This window comes from Hermetia illucens, chromosome 1, assembly GCF_905115235.1.
Source record: "Hermetia illucens chromosome 1, iHerIll2.2.curated.20191125, whole genome shotgun sequence".
Lineage (NCBI taxonomy): Eukaryota > Metazoa > Arthropoda > Insecta > Diptera > Stratiomyidae > Hermetia > Hermetia illucens.
This window is the reverse complement of record NC_051849.1, coordinates 13,155,088-13,166,246: the sequence shown is the minus strand read 5'-3', so window position 1 is coordinate 13,166,246 and position 11,159 is coordinate 13,155,088. Positions and strand designations below refer to the sequence as shown.

At 45.4% G+C, this 11,159-nt stretch overlaps 1 protein-coding gene across 3 annotated transcripts; it reads right to left on the bottom strand.

Annotated features, from left to right (window-relative positions):
* Positions 1-9,508: 9,508 nt before the first annotated feature.
* LOC119661453 (nascent polypeptide-associated complex subunit alpha) lies at positions 9,509-10,893 on the bottom strand. Of its 3 annotated transcripts, none has more exons than XM_038070805.1 (2): positions 10,727-10,866; positions 9,509-10,490 (listed from the first exon to the last, which is right to left on the bottom strand). In XM_038070805.1, the coding sequence occupies exon 2, from the start codon at positions 10,475-10,477 to the stop codon at positions 9,830-9,832; it is 648 nt and encodes a 215-aa protein (XP_037926733.1). In that variant the 5' UTR covers positions 10,478-10,490; positions 10,727-10,866; the 3' UTR covers positions 9,509-9,829. The 3 variants fall into 3 exon arrangements, with proteins under 3 accessions (XP_037926733.1, XP_037926734.1, XP_037926732.1); XM_038070806.1 differs by lacking the exon at positions 10,727-10,866 and adding an exon at positions 10,557-10,668; XM_038070804.1 differs by having other exon boundaries at positions 9,528-10,490; positions 10,751-10,893.
* Positions 10,894-11,159: the final 266 nt, after the last annotated feature.

Below are 11,159 nucleotides of genomic sequence, written 5' to 3'. Positions count from 1 at the left end.
CCCCAATATGTCCATTCTGTCGGAAATCAGATTTCCCTCTTTGTCTCGGCAGGATGAGCATCGAAGTGTATAAGGCTTAATCCTGCTGACTTGTTGGTAAAACTTCCGCCTACTATGCCTGGTGCGGTTGCTCCCTGTACTTTTCGAATTCGCAGATCTGTTGGTTCTCCCAGGCTTCTGTTTTCCGTCTGTGAAGTAATTTCTCCGCTCACCGGAATTCGTGATAAGTCTCCGCGCGTGCCCGCGTCCTTTGAGAATGCAGCATTACTCGGTATGCAGCACTCTTCCGTTCCATTGCTAGCTTACATTCATCGTCAAACCAGCCGTTCCGACCCTTTTTGCGGGTGATGGTGGTGTTCAATTTGGTTGAAAGTGGTACCGCTTTCCGCGCAAACCAGGTACTTCCAACAACCACATCATGTGACACTGCTGATTGAATTGCTATGTAAACTATGGGAGCCAACGTATCGCCTGAATACGGGCTCCGTTCCTAATTGGCTGTTAAAATCCCCAAGTATGATTTTGATATCATATCTGGAGAGGGCTTCGAGGGTTCGTTCTACTGCATCGTAGAGCGTATCCTTCTCCGACTCTACAGTCTGCTCCACGTGAATGAGCCTTATATTTCTAAATTTGCCTCACAAGCGCAGAGTGCATAGCCGCTGTTGGGATTACAGAATTTTATGGCATGAATAGCGGCCATTCATTCACAGGAAATTATCTTGCATCTCTGTATGCTCAATGATCATGGCACCCAGCAAGAGTCGTATGGAGGAAAAACATGACGATTTCGTTTGTAAAAAGCAAATACTATTTACCTTAATGTGGCACTGACATTCTATGTTACATGCTACAGTGAATTCACACGAAATAGATAATTTCGACCTACTGTAACTTTTCCGGCTTACCAAATTATTATTGGCGGATTTTCCGGAGTAAATACCCCTGAGGAACAAGGAACTATCGAAGACTTTGTCATGCAGCTGTGTCTAGAAGCCAGGGTCACATATGGTGACAGTCTACCTTCTCAAAACCGCAGCGATAGAGATAAAGAATCTTGCAGGCCTCACAATTACCCAGATTAAAGATCTTCACATCCGGCAAAATTAAACTCCTCACGATCGGGGTAGTTGAGCGATCCCTGGAGGTAATTAAAAGCCATAATTGCTTCGTCAACTACAAATTTGGCAACATCGCAGTGCACCTGTATGTCCAGCACTAACATCCACCATGTAAAAGCTGCATCTGTAGTAAATGCAAGGGCACAATACCATTGAAATTGTACTGGCTCAAGAGCTCTGGGCGTAACATTACCTGCAAGGATGAAGCATGAATTGGGCTTCCGACTGTTTCCGCATCCATTGTATTCTCCACATCTGACCTGTAGTCGCTTTTTCCAATTCTCAGACCTGAAGAGAATGCTAGCTGGAAAGAAATTTAGTGCCGATGAAGAAGTAATCGCCTATTTTGAGGTTAAAGACAAATCTTTTTATAAAAATGGTATCGACAAATTGTATCACCGCTACAATCGTTGTATCTCCCAATTGTTATTATTATTCTATTAAGGCGAAGTCGTACCGCGTCCTTAAAGAACTATTGCCTGCCCCTTTTGCTGATTAGAGTGCACCTAGTAATCATAGCATCTCAAGCAAGCCTATAAGTCTTCTTCTTTTTCTTCAGCCTTTGTGTCATTAACAAGCGGGGTCGGCTCGTCGTGATCGGTTTCGTCATTTGGCTCTATCAAATGCCTGATCTAGATGCAATCTCGAAGTTTTTAAATCACCATCCAGCGTATCAAGCCACCGTTGTTTCGGTATGCCTTTTGGTCGTTTACCGTTGACTTCAATGTTCAGATCAATCTTGGCAAGTGAATGCTCGTTAGCGCGAATTGCGTGACCATACCATCGAAGACGCCTCTCTCGCATAAAGATCGCAGATATCCTCATTTCGGATGTGATCAAAACGTGTCACGCTGCTAGTCCAACGGAACATCTTCGTCTCCACTTCCGCAAGACGTTCATTGTATTTTATAGTCGGCCTACACTCAGAACCATAGAGAGCGACTGGACGGACAACATTGCGGTAAATTTTAGATTTGAGACATTTGTTGACACCAGTTGTGGAACGCCACTTCATCCAGGTTGGGTTAATGCGTGAAGCAATTTCATAATGCAGTTCTCCAAGCAAGCCTATAAGTGTTAGGAGTTTTAGTATATTCCCTACTTTCAGGACTTTTAACTTTGCATCTGGTATTAAATGTTCTCCCAGATGCCTCGACCTACTTTGTACAAGTGCCAGACACTGTCCCAGAACGTGTATAGAGGTTTCACCACACTCCGCACAGAACCTGCAGGTAGAGTCCGTAGACCACCCCAGCTTCCCGAAGTGATAGCCAGCAATGACCAGTTAGAATTCCCACTATGTTTCGGAGGTTCTTCTTGGTGAGGTTTAAGCAGTCGTTTGTGCGCTTCCGTTCGTATCCCCCAATAAGCTTCCTGGACTGCTGGTAGACCTGGTAGACCCGCCCAGTATACTTCCCTCAAAAGTTTCTCTTCTTTTTTTACTGTCATAGCCATGAATCCGTTTCCGATTCCACAGAAGGGTTCTGGTCAGTGTAAAGATGTTCCTGCTCCCTTCTTGGCTAGTTCGTCCGCTGCCTCATTACCTTTCAACCTAATATGGCGTAAAACCCAGAGTATTCAGGCCTTATTGAACGAGCCGAGCATATTCAATCTTTCAAGGCATTCCCATATCAGTTTAGAGTTCATCTAGTTGGACCCAAGTGTCTTGATCGCTGCTTGGCTGTTGGTGAGATAGCAATGTCCTGCCCCCTGTAGTTCCTTTGGGGGTTAAAGGAGGCACATCTGTCTATGGCGTTTGTTTTCGCCTGGAATATGCTACTGCACCTACCCATTGGCTCCAAGTACATTACATACGCTCTCCCAGTTTGCCTTGTTACTCCAGTGAATTTCGAACCTCTTATCGAAGTGAAATCTCGTTATAACTCCCTGTAACAATTGCGAGTGTATTTGTACTTGTTGTTTTGTTCCTTATTCTGTATTTTTTTCTATTTCCCTTTCACATACAATTGTTTCGGAGACCACGTGCCTCCTTCATCAGTGCTAGTACCTAATTAATTAATCTGTATCAAACTGAACCAATTTATACGTTAACTTTTAACTCTACCAATTACTCTGTAATTGTTTTTCATTTTTCCTATCCTTTCCGTTTTTTCCCCTATTTTTTTTTACTTGCAGCATACCTTTTTCACAAGCTCGTTGCGCAATTTCCTTCATCATGATTTAAGGTTACCTGCCTCCCTTCTTTGATGATACAGATGCTTTCCGCTGCATCTAAAAGGTGTGTTTTCCACACTCGCTTTATAATATCCACGTTGTCCGTCGTTAGGGTATGTCCCTCTTCCACCATATGCCTTGCTACCATTGACTTGATGTTTCGAGATTCGTCGCTTCGTCATTTGGTGTACTCTCTTATGTGTTCCTCTTGTGGTCACTAGCCTTTTAGTCTGACCAATAAACACTTTTTCATATTCTGGGCAGTTAGCCTTATAAATTCCACTCATCTCTACTTTTTTAATTGGGTTTGACCCCTCTTTTTGAGTTAAACGCCCAAGTTTTTAAAAAAAGGTTGACTGACGGTTTCATCCAGGGCAGAGGCAACGCATCTATCCTGGGAACAGCATGACCGAAATTGGCAACAGGTGGTACTCGCTCCGTTTATATATAATTGGAAACACTACATGAGTGCAAATTATATTGAAGTGAAATCCGTACTATGTTCAGATCTACACTAGGCCGGAGTGAATTTCTATTGTTGAAGAGGCAGGGGGTTCTCACGGATCGTCATTCAGCGATCTTGGTTGTTTAACACATAATGAGGGGTCCGTGGACCACAAGAGAAGAAGAAAGTTGTTTGTCAACAAGTGGATGCGAACTCAGGACCCCCTGCATCCTCAACAAAAAAAATCACTTCGGCCTAGTTTAGATCTGAACATATGATGGACTTCACTTCAACATAATTCGCACTTATGTCGTGTTTGCAATTATATATAAATGGAGCGACTACCACCTGTCGCCTCTTTTGATCACGTTGCTTTGAGGGCGTCTGGCAGACGCTGCCTCACCTCTGCCCTGGACGAAACCGTCAGTCAACCTTTTTTTAATAAAATCTTATTAAGAAGACACCGATGTGATCGTTGCTGAGCGCAGAGTGAGAATAAATTAAAGGATTTGGGTTTGAAGTTTTGTCAGCGATATATGTAAGAGGGACGGAAGGGTCCCAAAGAATTCTCACGCCCAAGCCTGACGAATGTAGGTTGCGTGCAAGTGTGTGCTAACAGGATACTTGAGTGGAGCTGCACTTAGGTGCTAGTGCGCTTGCACGGTTAAGTTTCTCAATTTCTGGTGCTTCTTTTCGTACCTTTCCTACTGCCTCTGGCCCCAACCCCAGTTTCAAAATGAAACAGCTCTAATTTTAAGGTTCATAACTTTTCAATGGGGATAGGGAGGATTGCGACAATTCTTCACCGGGGAAAGAAACGAAGGAACTTTCTCTTCTGCATACCATCTCCATCCCATTTTTTTCGAGAGCAGGGTTGAACAACAAAATTTGACCATATATGGCTTTACTTTAAGGGGACACAACTCGTCAAGGAAGTTTTTGTCAAGGTTGAAAGGAAAACTCCTTCCTTCCACATTTTTTTTGGGGATGTACTAGGAAGTCATCTTTATTCCTTTTCATTTAGATTGGATACGAAAAATAAGTTGTTGGGATGAAAGAATGTAGAAAGATGAAAAGTGAATGTGATGACCATCAATATCGACCAATCTTGAATTTGTGGAACTGTTGAGCAAATTAATCGAATGAATATATGAAAAAAAATAAAATGAACGAAATGATCACGCCTAAATGAGGACTTTAAAAGATAATGTCCTGAATGATTTTCCGGCGTTAATTTTCAATCGGAGGGCACTACCTTGCAATGAAGCAAACCGGAGAAGAATTAGTTTCCTAATCAAGATCAAATGGAGCCGTTTAGGTAAAACATCGAGAACGAACAGCGGAAGTTCTCTTCGATGGGTGGCCTGATCTGATTATGCTTTAGGTTAAAGTTGCATAATTCAGCAAGTCCTGACACGACCTCCTCGGGGTGGCCACTAGAAACTGTCCTCGGACGGGCCAAGAGTGTGTAGGGCCGGGCTCAGAGTAGGCTCACCCAACTGACGAGGAACTGTTTCCCTGCTGGTCATGTGTTAAGGGCAAGTGGATCGGGAGGGGGGATGAACCGAAGCATCAGCTCGGGGATCGTCCTCCCTGCACTGGAGAAGGTACTAATATGATCCCAAGGCAAGATAGAACAACATACGCCGAGGGTTGCCTGGTCTTTAGTATGCAAACTTTGAATTCCATAGGCACCTTCAGTTCGAAATAAGACCTGGTGGCCGGGCTAGCTAGGGTAGACATTGTTCCCAGACTACTCGTGAAACCAAGCCATGGACTCATTTACCAAAAATCAAAATAAACCGACGAGAGAAGAAGAGGTGGGATGCCAGGCGCACCATAGGAGGATAAGCTACAGAAGACAGTAGCCGTCGAGAGCAATACAATCTAGCCGCAGGGATCTCCCGGAGCAAGGCTGCAGACTAGTGGTTTCCGGCCTGAAATCCACTGCCGTCAAGCTGGGTTTAGCGAGTACAGACATAATACTCTTAACCCGAAGCCGCTGACGTCGGGGGATTCATCAAAAGTAAAGATCGGTTACCCGAAACCGGCTAAGAAGCAAAGGCCCACTGGTATCCTGCTTAAAAGCCAATACCAGAAGGCCATGCATATTCTCAGCAAGATTGCTAAGGATAAGGCGGCCGGTACTGTCGACGAGCGGGATGAAAAGGACCTTACTAAATACCAGACAATTGTTGAGGAATATAGCAGCAAGCGCCTAGCAGACGAGCAAAAGGCGAAGCCCACCGCTCTGAAACGCAAACGATCTCAAGACGAGGTCGAACAAGAGCACAAGCGGGGTAGAGTGGGCAAGAGCTCGGATGCTAGGCAACCTCTGGAGCAACAACAATCAGCTGACAAGTCACGAACTGCGAAACAATTCAGGGACGTGGCCAGGAGCCACTTACGCCTGGCGCTGGTGGACGCCAAAGGCAAACACGCGGGATCCATCCCTTGCTCCTTTCCCTTTCAGGTGGTCCGTGAGCTCCACGTTACAGCTTGCGAGGGCCTATTCTCCCAGGACTTTCTCGGTTCGCCAAGATCAGCGACGCCTGGAAGGGCGTAAAGCTCAAAGTAATCCTCTACGACGAGATTCCCAGGAGACCTATCGCTCGCATTTAGTTGCGGAAGATCCGCACGGATAAGGAAAAGTACGTCCAATCCCTGCACCTTCAAATCTCCAAGATTCTCATGGACGACTAGATAGTTATTAAGGAGGAGGAGAAACCCTAGACATACAGCCAACCTTTTTCTGCTGCGTATAAACGGAGAGTGCCTGGAGGCACTGGAAAATGTAGGCTATAAAGTGCAATTCAGAGTCAGCAACACAAAGATGAAGGTGTTTCCCTCTGCAAAACCGCACGATAACCTGGATCCAACTGACGTCGCCAACAAGCTGTTGGAGGAAATGAGGATCGACGGTCCGACGGGGACTGACGAATCCCCCATGAAACAGATCATGCTGAGGGTAACGCAGATAAATATATAGTACCCGAAGTGCGCCTTGGCTAATCTTCTTGCCTTAAATACAGCAAGAATGAAGATCTACCAGCTTCAGGAAGCTGATCAGGGAAATATTCAACATCTGTTACAGGCATAAATATTGGCAGCCATACAACGACTGCCTGAAGAAATACAAGTTGGCCATCAAGATCGCCAAGAGGCGGTCTTGGTTGGACTATTGTCAGAACATCGAAAGCACCAGCAAATCCGGGCCAACCGTTTTTTAAAAAATCAGAAGGCTCCTGGACGGAATCTTTTTGTGAAACCTTGAAGCTGCTGGTTCAGACGCAATTTCCCGCCAACAAAGAGGACTGTGAGTCAACGGTTTGTTTCGAGGATTTGCAACCACCCCAACCGTGCGAGACTAACAAATCGGAAATTATCGAGGATAAGATCGGCTGGACTATAAACAGCTTCTTCGCATATAAATCTTCGGGCCCAGTTGGCATCATGCAAATCATGCTTCAGTAGCAGCAGGAATGGGATGTGCCGCGGTTTGTTGAGATTTACCGGAGCTGTATCTCTTTAGGATACGTACTACAGTCTTGGAGACGCGCACGAGTTGTTTTCATACCGAAAGCGAGTAGGCGCGGCCATGAGTCCGCGAAGGACTTTCGACCAATCAGCCTCACCTCTTTAGTGTTAAAGACCATAGAGCGCGCCCTGGACATCCACTTAATAACGATTATGGAGAGAACGCCTTTCTCTAAGTCCCAGCATGAGCCCCTCAAAGGCAAATATGCAGAGACCGCTCTCCACGAGCTAATTGACACAGTTGAGTGGTCACTGCAGTACAAGCAGTATACCCTAGTTGCCTTCTTGTATATAGAGCGAGCATATACAACGCAACAACGTTAGTATCGACGGAATCAAGGAAGCCTTGACCAGTATTGGATTGGAGGGGTACCTTACGCATTGGATTATATCAATGCTAAGTACCAGGATAATCCAGTCGAGTCGGGGTGGCAACCACTTGACCATAGTTGTGAATAGAGTCACTCCCCAGGGTGGCGCCATTTCTCCGGTGCTCTGGTTAATAGTGATGGACGAAATTTTACGAATATTGAATAGCAGAGTATTCTGACTCGGCTTAAACTCAAGAAAAACGGAATCGATGCTATTCACCACCAAGACAAGGGTACTGAATTCCACCTACCACGGCTGAATGAACAAAGGTTGGTTCTTTCCTTCAATGGTTTTTGGGTTTAGTCCCTGTTCCGAAACTAAATTGGAGATTGAACATAGAACTGAGGGTTAAGAAGGCCTGTATAGCCTTCTATAGCTGCAAGAGAACCTTTGGAAAAAAATGGGGTCTGCGGCCGAGGATGGTTTCCTAGATGTACACCCTAACGTACGGCTTTGAGCAAAAAGTACTATAGAATGAAGCTTAATAAGATTTACTTAACCGCGTATGCAGGTGTTACCGGGGCTATGCAGCCCTGCCCGACAGATGTTTTCAATGTACTCCTGCATCTCTTCCCTCTAGACCTCCACATTAAATACGTTTTAGCGTGCAGTGCCGTCCGGCTACTTGAGTCCGGATGCTGGACAGCGAACATCCTAGACGAAGTACCTCGGGAAATCTGGGCATTCCGCACGGACTATGCCACACGCAAGCAGAACTTTACGAAAAACTTTGCTGTGGACTTTCCATTCAGGGCAGAGCGGAAGACCGGCATCGTGTTGCATGGCTATAACACAGTATTCTTCAATGACGGATGAAAGACGGTCTGTGGAGTCAGTGTTGGGGTTTTCTCGAATACCCAGTGTATCTGAGTCGTATGGTCTCCCAGGTTTCATGTATTCTAAGTGGTAGTACTGGCGATATTTTTGGTTGACTACTGGAGTGAGATTCGAGCCCCAAGCGTAACATAGCCATTCTGGAGCCAAGGGACTATTAAGGCTTTGTACTAAGCGACGAAACGCTCCAGGCTGGTGGGGCAGTGCAGAAACGCGCTAAACAGTCTGGGTGGCACGCTCAAGGTGATCCTCCTCTGGGTTCCCGGTCACAGGAACATAGAGGGGAATGAGCGGGCTAATGGATTGACCAGGCGAGGCTATACTCTTGGCAGTCGTTCAGCGGGTACAGTTGGTGTCTCGCTGGTGACTGCCAAAGGCGGAATCTACTCACCCTCTGTACCAAACCAAGGAGGACAAAACCCGATCGCGAGAGCTCCTTTGCCAGACGCGTGCAAATGCATACAAGATTACGGCGGTCTGCACGAGGCACTGGTTCATAGAGGACCACGTCGTCAAACTCGGCATATCCTACAATTCGCATTATCGAAGTTGCGGAGATGAGAGAACCCCCAGGCACTACGATTGCCTAGCTCTAGCTAGAGTTATGCTACGGACACTAGGTAAACCATTCTTTGAGGACCTTAGAGCAATCTCTAGCTGCAACGTGGGAGAAGATCTGAGCCGGGTGGACCCTGCCTCCTTGCTCTCATAACAGCAGCCACGGTCTTAGAAGTTTGTGACATCATAACGGCGCACTACAACGTTAACTGGACTCCTCAGCCGCTGATACCTGGCCACCCACCCTTTCCGATGAATTACAAGAGGCACCAAAAAAGCGCTTATTAATTGGTTCATGGAATCCCACGAGTATTTCCTAACTAATCGCATTCGATATCATTGATGGAAGCAGTCACCTTCGTTCTGGAAAAATCTACAATGCGGTATGGTAGCCAGACACCGACTTCTTATCAAAACCACAATATTTCCCGCGTTTCAAATGAAAAGACTCACTCCAAGGTTTCTATTTATAATTTGTTTATTAATATGTATGAATTTCATTAACGCATGACCAAGCGTGCGTCCCAAATGCAGGATTTCCCCTATCAATGGTTCCTCACGATCAACAATTTTACTTTTGAGATAATACAATGAATAAACACGCTTGCAAGTGGGTGGTACTCCATATCTCCTAATAATTAAGCTTAATTAGCAATTACTTCCGCGAAAGACGTTATTCTATTCCGTTACTCATTGATTAAAATATCCAAACTATTTTAACGAGCCAATCTAAATTCGGAGACGGTGCCCGGCGATGGCAGTCACCCTTTCAGGCACGCCTCCGACCTTACAGCATAGTCAGCTCCATGATTGCATTGACAATGTCATTGTTGTTGTTCTTGAGAGCGCGGATGGCCTTGGCGCGGGTTGTGTTCGCTTGCGAGATCACCAGCTCAATGTCCTTCTCGTCGACGCCGGTCTCGTCCACTTCCTCCTCGTCTTCCTCGGCGATCGGTGGGACGAATGTCGTGGCGCCAGCGGTGTCTGATGCTCCAGGCGCGGTCTCCTTCAGCTTCTCGGCGGCGGCAAGTTGAGCTTGCTGCGACAAGTCCTCGATCTTGGCCTCGCCGAAGATAATGTACGTATCGCTGTGTGGGTTCTTGTACACGTCTGGGTTGTTGATCACGAACAGGATGTTCTTTGACTTGCGGATCGTAACTCTGTTGACTCCTTGGATCTGTTTCAATCCCAGCTTGAGCATGATTTTCCGGGCTTTCTTCTCTCCACGCGACTGTTTGGCCTTCGACACCATGTCCATGGGCAGACCAGTCACTCCGCCACCCAATTGTGTGGCTGTGTTGCTGGCATCCTCCAAGTCTGGGATGGTGTCCTCATCTTCTGACTCAACGTCGCTGGCGTCATCCTCGATGCGAGCTTCGGCCTCTGTGGCTGTGCTTGGGGCAGCGTCTTGCTTAAGTTCAGTCAATTCTGGCATTTTGCTTTTTAATCTGAAATTACATTGAAATAAATCACTATTACGACTTTGTCAAAATGTCACCAAAATCAATTCACACCAAAGTAAGAAATTCAAAATGGAATTCGCACTCTCGACCGCTAGAATTTTATGCCGGCTTGAAAAGTGAAAGTCAACAACGGTCAGGCGTAAAATGAACAATGAAAATGAATCCAATCCAAACACAACGTAATAAAAGCAACTTTTAAAAGCGACAAACTCAAGGATTACCTAAATATTTAAGGATTAACTTGCCTTCAGATCCCACACACGGATGACAGATTACAGAAATATTTGACAGAAAGAATTTGCGACCTTTCGGAATGTTCTACGATTGGCTACTTGACAGCTGAATTCTATTCAGCAAATTCAGTCTTTTGGTCAGTTGACAATAGGGCGTGCCACCTAGTGAGAAATGTGTAGCGTATAGGCAATAACTCAATTTGAGGTGAAAATGAAAATTTAAATTCTCCTTGGTTCAAAAATTCCAATCAAATTTATAGAAAATTAAAACGTGTAAATGACACATTTGATGAATATTTGTAGAAACAAGTTAAATCTCAAATTAAGGATATATAGAAAAACGGATTGCCCCGCAAAGTCTAAATTACTAGTTTTCGCTAAACACGATTTTTTTTCTCAGTTTGAAAAAGAATAATAAATA

Bases quoted from the DNA above. Each gene is read 5' to 3' on its own strand.
- LOC119661453 (XM_038070804.1), bottom strand. From the start codon at position 10,477: ATGCCAGAATTGACTGAACTTAAGCAAGACGCTGCCCCAAGCACAGCC.